At 39.9% G+C, this 16,937-nt stretch overlaps 1 protein-coding gene across 2 annotated transcripts in view; it reads right to left on the reverse strand.

The window, feature by feature from the left end:
* Positions 1–7,522: 7,522 nt before the first annotated feature.
* Positions 7,523–16,937, reverse strand: part of CEP120 (centrosomal protein 120) — a 36,521-nt gene continuing 27,106 nt past the window's right edge. For both annotated transcript variants that reach the window (XR_014539774.1, XM_083576648.1), the window contains 2 exons: positions 8,821–8,966; positions 7,523–8,188 (listed from right to left, as the gene is read on the reverse strand). Coding sequence is in view for 1 of the 2 variants with exons in the window: in XM_083576648.1 (XP_083432774.1) it covers positions 7,930–8,188; positions 8,821–8,966 (405 nt within the window). In the remaining variant the exon portion in view is untranslated. The remainder of the gene's footprint in view (positions 8,189–8,820; positions 8,967–16,937) is intronic.

Below are 16,937 nucleotides of genomic sequence, written 5' to 3' on the forward strand. Positions count from 1 at the left end.
TTTTTTCCTTTCACAAAAATCAATTACATAGTAGGAAAAGTTCAGGTTTCCGTGACCAGCACAGGGTACCGACTTACATTCTTTGCAGCATAAATGTAGGGGATCCCCCTGCCATGCTTCTTTCTCTGTGGCCCAGCAGATCTTTTCTGTGTTTATGCTAACTTCCAGGCACATTTAAGATAATTCTGACTGGAAGAGGCTGCAAATTATCTTGTTAAACTATCTTGGGTGGGGAAAAGAGGAAGGCAAAGGAGCACGAGTCAGCCTTCATACAATGGTGAGTAAACTATTATAAAGTAAAGTTAGATTCCCACGCCCAACTCCTCTTAATTTTCTGTATTTTTTTCTTCTTCTAGCCGGAAGCATAGACTGGGCCGGGGGGGAGGCAGGAGTCCTTGCACCGGTTGCCACAAACAGAACCAAGTAGCTCAGGCATGGCCAAACTTGGCCCTCCAGCTGTTTTGGGACTACAACTCCCATCATCCATAGCTAACAGGACCAGTGGTCAGGGATGATGGGAATTGTAGTCCCAAAACAGCTGGAGGGCCAAGTTTGGCCATGCCTGATGTAGCTGATTAACGGCACCTATCCAGGTGACAAAGGAAGAGAGACAACAGTATCACACAACCAATTCAGAGAAGTTTTTACTGGTTGATGTTTTATTGTGTTTTAAATATTTTGTTGGGAACTGCCGAGAGTGGCTGGGGCAACCCAGTCAGATCGGTAGCATATAAATAAAACAGCAGCTTCCCCCTCTACACACACACACCCAGCACATAATATACAAGTTATAGGCATGTTCATAGCCATAAACTATGTACAATCAGGATTCAATTCTGGACAATGCTACATTTAAAAAAACGTTGTTTATGGCTTCCCTTTCTTCTGGAAATATTTGAATCATGAGAATTCAGACCACTGTCCAGGGCTGCATGGATTTTGCACTTAGGCGAGAAAACATGTTTATATCCCCCCCCCCCACTTTATAGCCCCGAGGGACTCGCAAAGGGGCTTACAAAAATTAATAATCACGCAATGAAAGTGATAATCCAGGTCATTTTGCGACACAGAATTTCACAAACACAAAAATGGTCAGGCAACTGTTAGAATTTGCTCAAATGTAAGGATAAAACAAAAATGCTAGGAAAATATAAACAGAAAAGGTTTTGTTATTCTATGAGTACTGATGATCTTACACGCTGTCTAGTAGAAATAATTCCGAAAAGCCACTCAAATGGCCATTCTCATAGCTTTCTTTCAAAATCAAGCCATTTTTCTCATTAGGCTGAAGCTGAACAAGTCCATCTTTCACATTTCAACTGTGGCTCACTCTCTAGGCAAGTGCGCATAGGACTGCAGGACTTCTATGGTACTTAAAAACAGTATATAAGGAATTTGTGGTCCTCCAGATGTTGCTGCACTGCAATTCCTATCATCTCTGATGACTGTCTGGCTGGAGCTGATGGGAGGTAGGAATCCAGCAACATCTTTGAGAGCCACAGGTTCCCCATCCCCAAGTTAAGACACGGTTTTCCCCAATTTGTTATGACTGAATTAACAGTATGACTTCCAAAGGACGTGTGAACCATCTCCCAAAGGACATGTGAGCCATCTCTTGTATCAGTTAGGAAAAGTAGAAGTGCAATTTGAGTAACAATTACCTAAAGTTAAAGGTAAAGGGATCCCTGACCATTAAGTCCAGACACAGATGAGTCTGGGGTTGCGGCGCTCATCTCACTTTATTGGCCGAGGGAGCCAGCGTACAGCTTCCGGGTCATGTGGCCAGCATGACTAGGCCGCTTCTGGCGAACCAGAGCAGCACACGGAAACGCTGTTTACCTTCCCACCGGAGCAGTATCTATTTATCTACTTGCACTTTGACATGCTTTTGAACTGCTAGGTTGGCAGGAGCAGGGACTGAGCAACGGGAGCTCGGCAAGTCCTAGGCTCTGTGGTTTAACCCACAGCACCACCCACGTCCCTAACAATTACCTACCATGGTTCAAAAGCACAAAACAGCAAACTGTAAGACACAAAGGAATTCAAAATTATGGCGCTTTAAAAAATGCTGTCTTATTGTTGCTCATCCATATTTTTAACTTATTTTAGAGCAGTCTTGAATGGCATTATAAACTTACAAAGAAAACTAAGTTTGAGAGATTTTTCTGCACTTTGATTATTCATTAAGATCATTTTAAAAAAAAAAAAAAAAAACCAAACCACCAGAGTCAAAGCAATCCCTATATATATTTAAAATAAAAGTACTGCTGGGCTCAAATGCTTTAAACACTTGTACGTCATCACCTTGGTGGGGCATGGGTTCAAAACATTGCGTATTATTAGAAATATGGACACATTAATATAGGTATTTCAAATGAAAAAGAAAATATTTATATATAAATTAGTGGGTACAACTTTTCTAAACGTGTTATTTATGGGTGCTTTTTTAGTCCTTTATCATGATGAATGACATATTTCTTCCAAAAAGACGAATAGCAAACATCACTATATTATTAGCTGGAATTCAATTACTCTATCTTAAAGCCTCTGTAGAGTTACTATACATTTATACATCATAAAGACAGTAAATTATTTTTCTATACATTAGGCTTTCAGAGCAGATTTCTTTTTTTGTTCTGGATGCCAAACTCCTGACCGCCTCTCCACCACAGAGAGTTCGTATCTGGAGAGCCAACATCTGTAAAAACATTTCTAATGAAAACACTAATACAACCCGCCAGAGAAGCAAATGAAATGAGATCTAAGTTTATGGCTGCCGTCATTCTACAGTATTCTCTCTTTAACAATAGCAAGTTTGGGGACTTCTCATTCAAGAGCAGAGACAGGTCATGATCACAGAGGAATAGTGGTAGCTAAATAAAGGACAGTGTGATCATGCATACAAACAGGTCACTGTAAGTTTAACCTCATTAGATGCGGATCTGATCCTTGATCATCATACAACAGCTTATGGTTCTTTGATGCCAGCAGAGTGAGAATAATGTTGAAGCAAGTATTCTGAAAACAGCACACCTAAATACAATGCCAACATTGCTTAGAACATTGTAAGATACTATTATACCAACAACCAGTTTTCATTAAAGAAAATCACGATTTAATTAAGTTTTGGTACATAATTTCAAGTAGTACCAATGGTTTCTTTGGTGCCGTGATTGTCTGAAAGGGAAATCTCTCTAACCAACCACAGGTCTGGAAACAAACCTTATTGCCACCGACTTTTAGACATGGAAACTATTGCAGTACTATTAAAACTCTCATTTGTTCGTTCTTGGTTCCCACACTACCAAAAGCAGGGTTTTTTTTAAAATCTCCCCATCTTTCTACATCTCTCTACCAATCTTTCTCTGCTTTCCTGGCCTTAGGGAGAGATGAATGCCTAAACTGTGTATCAGATATTCAGAGCAAAAGCCCCAGAGCTCCTGTGATGGCCATTCAACTCTCTCATGTGATGAAGTCAGTAGGACTTGGGCAGGAGAAAAATGGAAGACCGAAAGCATGAGCCAATGTGAGGCCCTAGTCTGACCGCAATTTCTCCCTACCAGCAATTCTGGCAGCAGGATCGGGAGCAACGTACTAAGAGAAGCTGACCTAAAGGTTCACAATCAAACAATGGAAAATGAGAAACAAAGGAAAGGAAACATTAATGTAAAACAGCCTGCCTCTCTCTTAAGGGATCTCACAAATTTCACATCCACCCAAATTATCCTTCTCGTTTTCCTCTGAAACTACCCCTTCATCTCAGCATTCCCAACCCATAGTTTTTTCCTTTCCTAGCAAAATAATAAGCATAAAATAAACCCCAGGATAATGGTAGAAATTGTTTTAAGAAGAAGTACAGTACAGATGTTACTAAAACAAAAAAAAATTAAACCCAAGGCAGAAACTACTCAGATCTCTCCCCAGAGCCATCACAAATATACATGCTGTAAGATAGTCTTGTTTACCAAAGCAACATTTTTTTCTGCAACTATTCCCAGTTCCAATGTCTTGAAATACAATTTATTTGCTAAAATAGATAGATTTTGTTGCTCCTGTTTATACAACAAGGATTTTTCTTGGCCTGCTTCGCATCTTCATGCACATGAGTTTGGTTGCTTGCAATGGAGATAAAAATCAAAATGTGCATATGTGTGTGTTTGTGTGTTTGTGTCTCATGACAAAAACGTTTCCTCCATTTCAATGCTGTTCGGTTGCCCAGAATGTAACAGGTATAGCCAACATATTTTCAACAATGTAGAAGTCAGAACAATAATATCTACTTTTGGGATAACACAAACACAAAGGAAGAAAACAACCATAATTACGAATGCTAGCAGTCACTACTGCTACTGTGCTGTGTCAAAACTCTTCATTAGCAAAAGCATGCCAGCAATTGCCAAACATTTTCACCCAAAATACATAGCGATTCCCCCTCCCCTGGATAAGACCAGTTCACATTCCCTAAGAGGATCACTTTTTAAAATTATATTTAAATACTTTTTATTAAAGATTTTCTTTATGCCTCACCTGTTGCAGGGTGGAGGCAGAGAAGACAGGCTGGTCCATGCTTCCGTTCCTTCTCTGTAGGAGATTCAAGTAAGAGGGGTCAAAGTTTGGAACTGGGTGCTGGATTTGTTTGGAAGATACACAGGTGGATATATTTAGGAGAATGGGCACAGCTGTGGGTGATTATTTGCAGTTTAGGAGCATTGCATTTTGTCTTAAAAGCACAGAAGAGAAGTTGGTCACAACTGACTTTTGTAAACAAAGGGGATAATTTTTTATAAAAAAAATACACTACATATTTTACCTTTGAATGTGAATTTAATTAAAACACCTTCAGGCTTTTAAAAAACCGCTGTTATTTAATGTTAAGGCCCCCTCTAGTGTTTGAAAGGCAACAGCAAACAGAGTTTATGACCAGCTATTTTGGCTTGGCAGAATTTAACACTCTTGTAAAAGAATATTCCAGATTTATCGGGCATTTCCTCTGGTCACATGTTAGTGAAGCGCTAAAGCAGCCATAATTAATATTTGCAAGCTATTTTTTTGCTTTAGCAGACATTAATTATTCCCAGTGCTAGAATGTCATTATTTAATTTTTTAAAAGGCACACATAAGACTTGCTGTAACAAAAATCTGTGTTACTTTTTTATTTTATTTTTTTGGGGGGGAATCAGTTTGGACCAACTTCTCTTCTGTGCCTTTAAGATAAAATGCAATGCTCCTGAACTACAACTCAGAATCCACAGCTGTGTCCATTCTCCGACTTCTAAATATCTTCACCTGTGCATCTTCCAAAATTGCCTCTGCTTTATGGGTGTTGCTGCAGCCAGAAGATGTAGCTTGGCTGCAGGTGTAAAGGGCACATTGTGGCTCTCAGCAGCTGGGGCTGGCTTGCCTAATGGTGAGAGCCTCAGCAGATACGAAGCTGGCAGGAGAGAGGCGGTAGCTGTAAACAGTGACGGGATTGAAGTCTCTCCTGTTTGCCTTCCTGCCACAAACAGCAGTCTCTTGGTTCCTAGTATGCATTTTAATAAACATACAATTAATATTGTATAACGTTTAGGGAAGTTTTACATTACACTGGTACCTCGGGTTACAGACGCTTTAGGTTACAGACTCTGCTAACCCGGAAATAGTACCTTGGGTTAAGAAGTTTACCTCAGGAAACTTCTGAAGTTTACCTCAGCAATCGCGCGGCGGCGGCGCGGCAGCAGCGGGAGGCCCCATTAGCTAAAGTGGTACCTCAGGTTAAGAACAGTTTCAGGTTAAGAACGGACCTCGGGAACAAATTAAGTTCTTAACCCGAGGTACCACTGTACTGATGTTTTAATGTATTTCCACATTCCACTGTACTGATGTTTTAATGTATTTTTAATCTTTTGTTGGATGCTGCCCAGAGTGGCTGGGGAAACCAAGCCAGATGGGTGGGGTATAAATAAATTATTATTATTATTATTATTATTATTATTATTATTATTATTATTATTTTCAAATCAACAAACTTCCCACCCACTCATTTTGGTCTTTTGAAAGATTAAGTTAGTAAGGAAACTTGCTTCACATTAATTACTTTGCACTTGTTGCACAGCTACAAACCTTATCAAGTCCTGCATTAGAGACAAGGTCAATATATAGTCTCTAATACAAATACAAACAACTGAGAAATGGAGAGAATTTTCCCAATAGAAGAATTGTGTTGCTGGCTTTTGTTTGTTTGTTGTCAGAGATGGGCACTTTCACAAGCAAAATCTGAACAGCCTATTACATGCACTAATCTTGAATCAATGTCTAAGCCGCTTTCCACGAGTCATTTCTCATATGCTAAATTGGAGCAATTAAGTATGTTTCCCAGAATATACTTTTTTTGAGCTTAACTCGATTGTCATCACAACATAAAAAAAATTAATAACAAATTATTAACACTTAATAATTGCTCTATTTTGATGTATCATTTCTTTTCAGATTTAGAGCTGACAGAAAGCTATCTACTTCTTGAAGAAATATAAATGTTTATGTACCGTATATACTCGAGTATAAGCTGACATTTTCAGCACATTTTTTATGCTGAAAAAGCCCACCATGGCTTTTATTCAAGTGAGGCAGGCAGCGGCGGTGGAGGAACGAGCAGCCCGAAAGCAGCCCTTTTGGACTGCTTGTTCTTCCTTCGCCGCTGCTGCCACCACCAGGTTTGTGGTGTGGCGAACTGGCTCATTTTCCCAGTTTTTTGTGCTAAAATTAGGTGCCTTGGCTTATATTTGGGTCGGCTTATACTCGAGTATATATGGTACATCACTTTTAAGCTGCTTTTTTTAAAAAGGGGGGGGGAGTATCTTAAATGATTCATCAATACATTTACGGATTGATGCATACACTGTTCTTTCTCGAATCAAGTAGAATCTCCATATAGATAGATGTCCAATTCTTCAATAGCTTGGTTGGTTAAGAGCGTGGTGCTGATAAGGCCAAGGTTGCAGGTTCGATTCCCGTACGGAACAATTGCATATATTCCTGCATTGTAGGAGGCTGGACTAGATGACTCCCAGCGTCCCTTGCAACTCTTCAATTCTGTGATTCTATGTGTGGATAATAACCTCCTAATCGCAGGGTGTTTCTTTTCTATTGGAGGTACATGTATTAGAAAACCTGTACATGCAGCAGCCGCAGCCTTCCAATCACAAACCGCCCACACAACCCTTCGTGCAATTAAAAATGTACAAATTTTCCTGCATCGATATAATATTGATGTAGAGAAATATTACATTATCAAAGGGCTAACATGTCTGTTAACTGTGTCTACTGTTATTTAACAGTAGACTTTGCTTTGACAGATGTGCATTGGAACAGACACACATGCTTAACATCTTGGGCACAGAACTACCAAACATGTCTGCGGTGCTCTTTCACCCATTAACTTCAGAGCTGTACAAAGTAAGCTGGTGAGAGACGCATCAGTGCATGATGGATCGCACTCCTGTGTCATTAATAGTTAGATTTAAAAAATGATAATTGCAGGCCCTTTTTCCTTGTGCAATTTTATTGAAATTGTGCTTTGATATAATTTTATTAAAAAGCAAGCAGGCAAGATACCTATCAAACGCATAATCAAAAATGCTATACAGAAATGTAGAACTGGAGTTAAAAATGATTCTATAAATAAAACAAGTTAGACAACTGGGGGCGGGGGGAGAGGCGTAGAATGTTCAATCGCCTATAAAAAGTGAAATATTTAAATATACACAAATATATACAAACACATATAAATGGTCAAAAATTCAACTGATACTCTTCTCTCAAAGACCTCAGATAGTAGAATAGGGTCGCAGTTAAGTCTTGGAAGACAAAGCAGAGCACACACACAAGTCCTTCGGGATCAGGGTCTCTGCAGAGACCCGAGCCATGCTTTACTTTACTGAAAAACAAAAATCAGTTCTGCAAGTTTGGGTACTTGCTTCTGCTTCTTTTGGTGAGCACCTCGCTGATCTGGCGATCGAGCTCATTCACAATGTGGTCTTCGTGGCTATACACTCCTGTCCTCAGCAAGGTATCCCTCTCCTCTATCAGGCGGGCAAGGTAGTCATCTAAACTCTCATCTACTTGCCGCGTGTGAGAATTTTGCATCTGCAACCCCAAAACCTCTTGGGGATCTGGCGACTGCTTTTTGTCTTCTTCTTCCTGTTTTAATCTAAGGAGGAAAATCAAAGCGAATTCAGCAGATGCTTTTTGGATCCTGATCATCTGTATTTTGAGAACCAAATGGCCCACTAAAATTAATGGAAATGAAAAGCATACTGAACAGAAAAGAAACAAATCCGATTATCCAACGAGAAGAGCCATCGTGCTTACTTTGTTGCATAAGCCTACTGCTGGAAGACAAGAATATTTTTTGACCCAGTGCCTATGTTTTTGAGTGATTTTTAACAAGAATTAAACTGTTTGAAAACACGTAGAAGACACAAGGTCAAAAGGTACAGGAAGTACCGAGCCATTTAAAATATAAAGTGTTATGCTCGCTAGGGAGCTGACAGCAGGCACCATTAATGTGTCTTTTTATGCAGCAAACAGGTTTGCTTAGAACAAGAGGTAAAAAAGAAAAGCTTGCTGTAATAGCTACAGTCAAGATAAAAAACTGGGTCTGGTGGCCTTTGGCATAGATTTCCTATAATACAAGACTGTTATATTTTATAAATGGGCAAATATTACCTAAGGGACAGAAAGCTGTGTTCCTTTACTGGACTGACAGCCAATTAAATTTGACTTAGCTGAACCTTCACCTATTCAGCAGCAGAAGTAAAAATCCAACAAATGGTACAATACCTGTTCAGTTCATTTCTGATATCCTCTAGCTCTTGCCGTTGCGCCTTCCCCAATTCGTTGTTTTCTGCTGCCAGATACCGAAGTCTCATGTGCTCAAGCTCCTGCTGCTGTTTTTTAAGGCGGGCCATGGCACTCTCTTGCTCACGCTAAGGAAAAGCCAAGCCATCTACATTTAATCTCCCACAGATGTACACATTTATTTTATTTTTTTACAGTTTACCTAGTTTGTGTGGATTGAGATCTCTTTGTCTTTCTCTCAAACACAGGGAAAATATTGCTGCGGGGTAACTTTTCCTATAGAGGTAGTTTACAGGCATTAGACAAAGATCAAATTGAGTAAATGCACTGCAACTCGATATATGACACTTCCAGTTTGGAAGCAGCATAGAAATAATACGCATCAAGGAAGCATCAGCAAATCTTTCTCAATAAGTAGGAAAAGGCAGTAGGTTATTACGATTGACTGAAGCACCAGAGCAGTTTTACTGAAGGGTCAACTAAGTTGTATCCACTAAGACTGACAACGGTGAGGAATAAAATAAATACCAAATTTAAGCAATAATATGCGAACCTCCACATTGATTAGCTGTGAATGATGCAGCTCTGCTGATGGCCCACAAATATACAGTAAGGAAACTTTAAAACAAGCACATTAAACTAGGACAGATATACATAAGATAATAGTCAGTGCTTTGTTTTAAAAGAGGAGACAGAAAATATTGAAAGCAAGCTGGATCATCTTGATTATAAACAGAGGCTTATGTCATATTTTCAAATGGTCTCTCGTTGCTATCAAAACTGGAAAGTGATTACAAGTGCCTTCTGGACTTTCCAACAATGACACAGTCTGATAGTTGGAGAGAAATTTAAGATTACGGTAACACACATTAATAGCAGGGGTAGGGGATATCCAGTAGACTACGCTGTACTCCTTTACAGCCCTCTTCTTGAGACCCCATCACTGCCTCTCCATAGAAGGAGCACACTCAACACAGTTTCATTTGTACTAAGTGTGTATATCAAACACCATTAAGTTAGAAGAAAGCTTTGACTTATATCCTGTCCCCTACCAACGTAAGTCCTAAATGAGAAAGGAAAAAATCATATAGTCTGTGCATGCATCTCCCCATCCATATGCAAAGAGAGAGAGATCTGGATGTCTCATGTTGAGGTCACAGAAAACAACATGGCTACTCAGCCTCTCCAATCAGTGATCTGATGGCACAAGAGTGCATAAGAAGGAGGGGGGAATATGCCAGCCCTAGAGGAACTAATGAGAGGAAGACTGGGGAAAAAACCCAATGAAACAAGAACACTGGTATTATTGAGGGAGAAGCCCCCTTTCACCTTCTGTCCTAGCCAACTCAAGTCCAGCAAGGCTTCGATATGGCATTTACTTTGTCACAGATTCTCGCCTTCTCATCAAAGTAGAACCACTCTGTAAATCTATTATTTTGTCCTATCAAAAGCCAATTTGATAAGATTACTGACTCAAGCTTTGGCGAGTAGTTGAAGGGCCCTATGTGCTATTATGGTGCCGAGTTGAGGCAAAGACTGCAAACCTAAAGAAGATGTTTTGATTAAATGTAGGAAGTAGCTTGATATAGGCTAGTTTTCTGTAAATCAATTAGAGAAGGCGTCTTTTTTGAGAAAAACATGGATCACTAGACTCCAGTTCCTATGTTTTATTTAAAGATACCTTGTTGTCGGGAGACAATGGAGGAGTGAGCCTTTGCGGGTGAAGTCAAACTGCTGGAAGGTTACCAAAATCCAGCTTGAATGAGGATCATATTGGGTAGCTGAATATATGAGACTACTCCACCTTATAATTCCAATTTTACTATTGTTACAGGGTGAAACACAGTATTATTGTTTGAGTTAGTGAACTGCATTTTATGATGTTTAATAACTTTAAACTTGTATTGGTTTTATATTGGGAATTAGTATGTTAGAAACCACATTTATTTGACACTAAAAGGTGGTTAAAATTCTTAATTCTCCACAACCAAGACAACTAGAAACTTGTTTTCTGTACCAGTTTCTATGCACATGTCAGACACTAATGAGAAAAATAGAGCATTTACTATGCTGTATAAAGCCTAAGGTAATTTTCACAGAACCCATGTAGAAATCATGACAGGTGTCCAAGCCACGACACAAGGTATATATAAACATTCTTGTGAGAGCACCAAGTAATTTTTTGTTTTAAATATTTTACATGCTTCATAGTTTGAGAATGATTCTCATACTACAGTCCTATGTCTAACGCACAAGATTTATGATGATTTGAAACACATGATTTATGATGATTAGCTCAGAGGCTTGTAAAAAAAAATGAACTGTTTGCCAGTCGAATTTGAGGTAGAAAAGATTCTTTATCCATGTTTGGTATTGAAATGGGAGCTGCTTCATTCAAACTTCTTTCAGATACCTCAGCCTCATACAATGGACTTCCATGGAATGTAGCACCAGTGTTTTGCTGTAATGGTTATGTAAGATTACTGAAAAGCATGCCATCTGAAATTAATCTTTAAACATTCTTGTCTGCTTCATGCAAGTTGTACAGTTCTCCTTGCCCTCAAGTATCTTTGATCTTTTTTAATGATTTCATTGCTCGGTTTCATGCTTTATATTGCCGTAAACCGCTGCAATGTATCTTTATGATACAGTGGTATATAAATATTTGTATAATTTGAATAAATAACATTAAATAAAACTGTTTGGGATCCATGTACCCTAAGGACTGCCTTCTTCTACATGTCCAAGTTATAGGATAATTCACAGAGGCCCTTCATCTAATCCCTGAATCTTCTGCGATGCAGACAGTGGATTCCAGGGGAAGAGCCTCCTCTGTTGTGGCACCCTGGTTGTGGAGCACTTTCCCCAGGCCTTTCAGTATAAACTATTAGATGTCCTTTTATGTTGTGAATTTCCTGTCTTTTTTAAAAGAAAAATTTAAAAGAAAAAGAAAAAACCCTAATTTTATTATTCTAGGTTTTCAAGGTAGCCTACAAAAGAGAACCATAAAACCAATATATAACACAGCAAACTGTATGTCTAGCTAGCTAGCATGAATGTCTATAAGGAACCACTGTTTTTAGGGTACTAGCAAAGCAGTAAATAGGGGCATCCTGACATCACCTGCAATGTATTATTGAATTAATCCTCAGATCACTTAAGCTTCAAGCAGCTTGGATTTCACAAGTCTAGACAACTACAATAACCAAGTCATCCTTCAGCAACCTCATACTATATTTAGAGCTACAGAAATACAAAAAGTGGGTTGTAATAGTTTACTTCCATACAGTCCCAGCACAGAGAGTGTGTGTCTAATGACCCCTTGAGAGCCATTTCAAGGATCCCATTAGTAAGTAATTACCTTGATTATGTTAACCACATATTGATAGGAAATATTTATCTACTGCTCTAGGTTCTCTGGAGTCTGTTATAACTGAATAGCAAGGGTAGATTGCTGTTCACAAACCAAACACCTATATAGTCTAAGTATACTTATCTAGATTCTTTGGAGAGGCACATAAAATCCTTCATTGAGAATCATTTTCTTTACTAATATCCACCTCATGAAGAGCTGAAATTTATGATCTTTTCTCCTATTTTCAGATGCAAAAGCTAAAAACTACTCTCGTCATTTTATAGCAGTTCTGAAGAGTGGGAAGAACTGTTGGCATGCGAAGAAGTTGAGTTCTGTGTCTGCATTTCCCAGGAGGAAGGCACAACCAAGATACTGGAGTTGTTGATCACAACTCTCTCATGTCCAGCGCAGAAGAAAATCTCAGAGGGCAAGGAATTATTTCCCAATAGCAGCCACTGACAAAAAATACTTAACATAGAAAGGGAACTTTGTAATCCTTAATGTCAAATTACAAGGAGACTCCGTATGAACATGGTGAGAGCTGTTCAACAGTGGGATGGACTACCTTCGAAGCTGATGGAGTTTTCTTCATTGGATGTTTTTAAGCAGAGTTTGAATGGCCATCTATCAGGTTGTTGTTTTTTAACTGTGATTTCTTCAGGGCATGGCATTGGACCAGACAGGGTTCCCTTCTAACTCTACAAATCCATGATTCTATGCTACTCCCAATAAACAGATCAATACTGTCTAAACTCTTGGCCTCCAAGTTCTACAACAGCAACAAAAGTAAAAAAAAAAATAGTAAATCACCAATATTAAAAAATTAGTAAATCACTAATTTTTTTAAAATCAATCTACAAAATAACCCTTGCATTCTGCCAGGTGCTATAGCTAAGAGGCTCTTCAATCAAAGGAGAACAATCTTTATTTTGTCATAGCAGCTTATAAATCCAGAGGGAAGATGTAGACATACACACACTAGACTAAACAATGGCTAAATAGCGGCTACAATTCACTCTCCCACTTGTACATACCAAGCAAGTCTGTGGGAAAAAACGTACGACTGAAGCGAAGGAACTCAACTCCAGTTTTCTGAAAATAACCCAGAGCTGACAACTCAGTAGGAGGGTCTGGATGGTTTCAAGACACAGTTTTTAACCGAGGTTCAGACTTCTAACTGTTTTTTAAAGCAAAGATTTACATCCTCTCCTTGGCTAAATTACTTGTAAATTAATCACATTAATTACCTTGAGAGGATAAGCAGGAGGCTGGACAAGATAGAGCCAGTGTCAGCCAATAAAGTCTGTGTTTGTTTAAAACAAATGCACTAGTTTTGCTGCGAACAAATCCACACAGAGTACAAAAATGGTAAGACTTAAACTCTCTAATAACCACTTATCTCAAATGCACATACTTTTGAGTTTTTACAGAAACATTCGAAATCCAGACAGATCCCTTTGTAATCACCAAAAGCTGAATTGCAACATTCTTTCTAGTTACAACTGCATTGCAACATTGCTACAGTTCTCCAGTTTTGGACTTCTCAGATTTACAAGCATTGGTAATCTTATTGTCAAAAATTCAAGCTAAAATATAAATTGGTATATCAAAATATGTATTTGCTCTCTTTCGACTTCTGAAATTCCCTCATAAAGTTTTGACTTTAGGCAGACTTTGGCAAAGCCAGTCTTATCACTAGGCGAACTACACAGCTGCCTATGGAGGCAAATTTTTTAGGGTGCTTGGAGGTTGCAGGAAAACAAGGCGGGGGTCTTTCAGAGGACATGTCTTAGAGGTGCCATGGTGGTGGGGTCTCCTGCCTGGATGTCCCCCACCCTCACTTAATTTGAGGTAGCCCTCAGCTCCTGGAGGAAGCGGGGCAAACAGAAAACACACTTCCTCTGAGAATGTGCAGAGTTAAGAGGGGGATAGGACTCAAGAGTTTGCCTAGGGCACAAAATAGCAGTGGACTTTGGTGCTCATCTAAGGATGTACATTACAGTTTCATTAGTCTGTTGCAGCAAAGAAAGCAATGAATCTTGTGGCACCTTAGCAACTAACAAAGTGATTATTTGGCTTAAGTTTTTGCAAGTATGTCCACCTCACATAGAGACGCGGGTGGCGCTGTGGGTTAAACCACAGAGCCTAGGACTTGCCGATCAGAAGGTCGGTGGTTCGAATCCCCGCGACGGGGTGAGCTCCTGTTGCTCGGTCCCTGCTCCTGCCAACCTAGCAGTTCGAAAGCACATCAAAGTGCAAGTAGATAAATAGGTACCGCTCCGGCGGGAAGGTAAACGGCGTTTCTGTGTGCTGCTCTGGTTCGCCAGAAGCGGCTTAGTCATGCTGGCCACATGACCCGGAAGCTGTACGCCGGCTCCCTCGGCCAATAAAGCGAGATGAGCGCCGCAACCCCAGAGTCGGCCACAACTGGACCTAATGGTCAGGGGTCCCTTTACCTTAACACTTGCCCAGTGGCACAGGGAATGAGCCAGGCAAGAGGCCAAGAAAAGGCAGAATGCTTGTCTGCAGCCCAAGGAGCTGGCCCTTTAAGAGCCACAGTCTTTTGGCTAAGGTATTGGAAGTTGGGCCACGGGGGACTGGAAGAAGGGATGCAACCACCAGCCTGCCTTCCTATTTTATCCCTGTCGTAGGTCACTTTCACATGTGGGTCAGAATATCCTGCATTCCAGTGCCCTATGGCCAGCTTCCATCCATTCCCTGGCTATGGGTTTAATGCAGAATAGAGCAGCTGCATTACTTCTGTGCAACTGTCAGGGATTACATATTAAGGGAGGACATGCTAAGAAAGTGCTATGTCTCTGATCAGAGGGAAGAGAATGGCAACAACAAACAGATCTTCTTGCCATGAGACTCCTCTCTCCATGTGTAACAGTTCTCTTACTGGCTGTGCTTTCTTTCCTCCAAACCTAGGACCATGGGAAGCATGGGTTATATTCAACGTAGCACCAAGGTGAATGTTCTGTCCCTGTCCTCCCCTGTATTCCCCTAAATCTGTTCTGTGGGTTCTTCTAACACTCTGGAGAAGATCTGGGAACAGCGAGATTAGGAGCATAGGGAAATCCCCTTGTGTTAGCACAAAAAATATTGGGGCAATACTTTTGCCCCCAGATATTTTGAGATCCTCATCATCTTCAGTCTCACAGCTCTTACGTAGCACAGTGTACGAGTCTTTCCCATCACCACAAAAAAATAAAAGAAAAGCCTTTCTCCATCACATATTTAGTTGACCACCATTTTTATTAATCACTAGGTGATTCCAGAAATAACACACTGATACTATATTGTGTTTTAATAGCTAACTTCAGAGTATACAGATTGTAGCTGTGCATTTCTATATTTTATATTTTAGTTTTTGCATTGAAAGAGGACTATTACCTGCTCTGAGTAAAAGGAACAGAGAGGGCTAATATTTAAACTAAGATCGCATGGAATAAAGGGGCATTATGCTAAATACTTGAATGCTTTACATGATTCTATAATTCACAGCTTGACTATACTTTCTATTTTTGATTAATGGAAATCTGTTTAAACACTTCTCTGGCAATGGCCACAAAGCATTTGATCGCCTTTCCAAAGGCTTGCCAGCTGGGTTTTGTCATTAACATTTATTAACAATCCAAGATACGGCTTTTTGCGTCTAATTCTCACAACATAAATGTTTTGTATAGTTCTCCAGAGAGCTCTGGTGTGACAAGTTTCTGGCACAAATTACAACCCCATAGCTATTCACCAGAACCAATGTGAAATTAACATGGTATTAATCCAACTTAAACAAAAAATAACACAAATCATCAGAACTTAAGCAGACTTAACATTCCTCAAGGCCTCTAAATTTGTAATTTTATAGTCAAAACACAATGGAGGATTCTTTCGACCAGTTCATTTAAAAGGGTTTCAGTTTAGCTTTAGCACAGATGCACAAAGGAAGGTTAAATGTTTGACGTGTTCTAAACAAGCTTTAACAGTCTTATTTCAAAGGGGGAAAGCACTGAGAAGTATAATCTAAGTTTTCATTCAGGCATTTGTTAACTTTTGGAAATGGCCTCATCGTGTTTTTTGGGAAACCTTTTTTATTTTATTTTCAAGAAACAGGGGTGGGGAAGCTCCAGTCCATGGGTCAGTCTTGGCCTGCTAGGCTTTCTCATTTGGCATATGAGGACGGTTTGGGCAAATGACATCTGCCCACTCTACTCCAGATGTCATATGAATAAGGGCAGTGCTAGGTCAAAAGGACAGGGCTTCGCTAAAGCCCCCTTGCGTGGCTTCCAAAGTGCCTGAAAACCAGCTGTTGGAAGCATTGATAAAGCAGAAATCCAGTGCTAAACAGGATTGCCCATTCCCCAAGAAGGGGGACGGGGCTTGGTCCAGGTGCATGCAAAAGCTACCTGCAAGATCACTCTCACATACTCAAACCCAGCACTAAGCAAGATTTCTCTCACCTCACATTAGCAAAAGGAGGGCAATCTTGCTTGGTCCGGGTGTGTGGGAGAGCACCCAAACCTGCTCGGTTTGACTGAACTTCCAAAGCACATAGCAAGCAGCAAGGTGCTAATTTAAACAACGACAACAACACTTCATTTCAAAGGTTGACTTTGTTTGTTGCCTGCTATGTGCTTTGAAATCCCAACTTTGGGACTTCAAAGCAGCCTCCCAAATAATTTCTGAAGTCAGGTGACTGACAGGTAGACAGCCCCCGCTCACCTGTCAAATTTTGCCCATGAAC

This window comes from Podarcis filfolensis, assembly GCF_964270895.1.
Source record: "Podarcis filfolensis genome assembly, chromosome: 11".
Lineage (NCBI taxonomy): Eukaryota > Metazoa > Chordata > Lepidosauria > Squamata > Lacertidae > Podarcis > Podarcis filfolensis.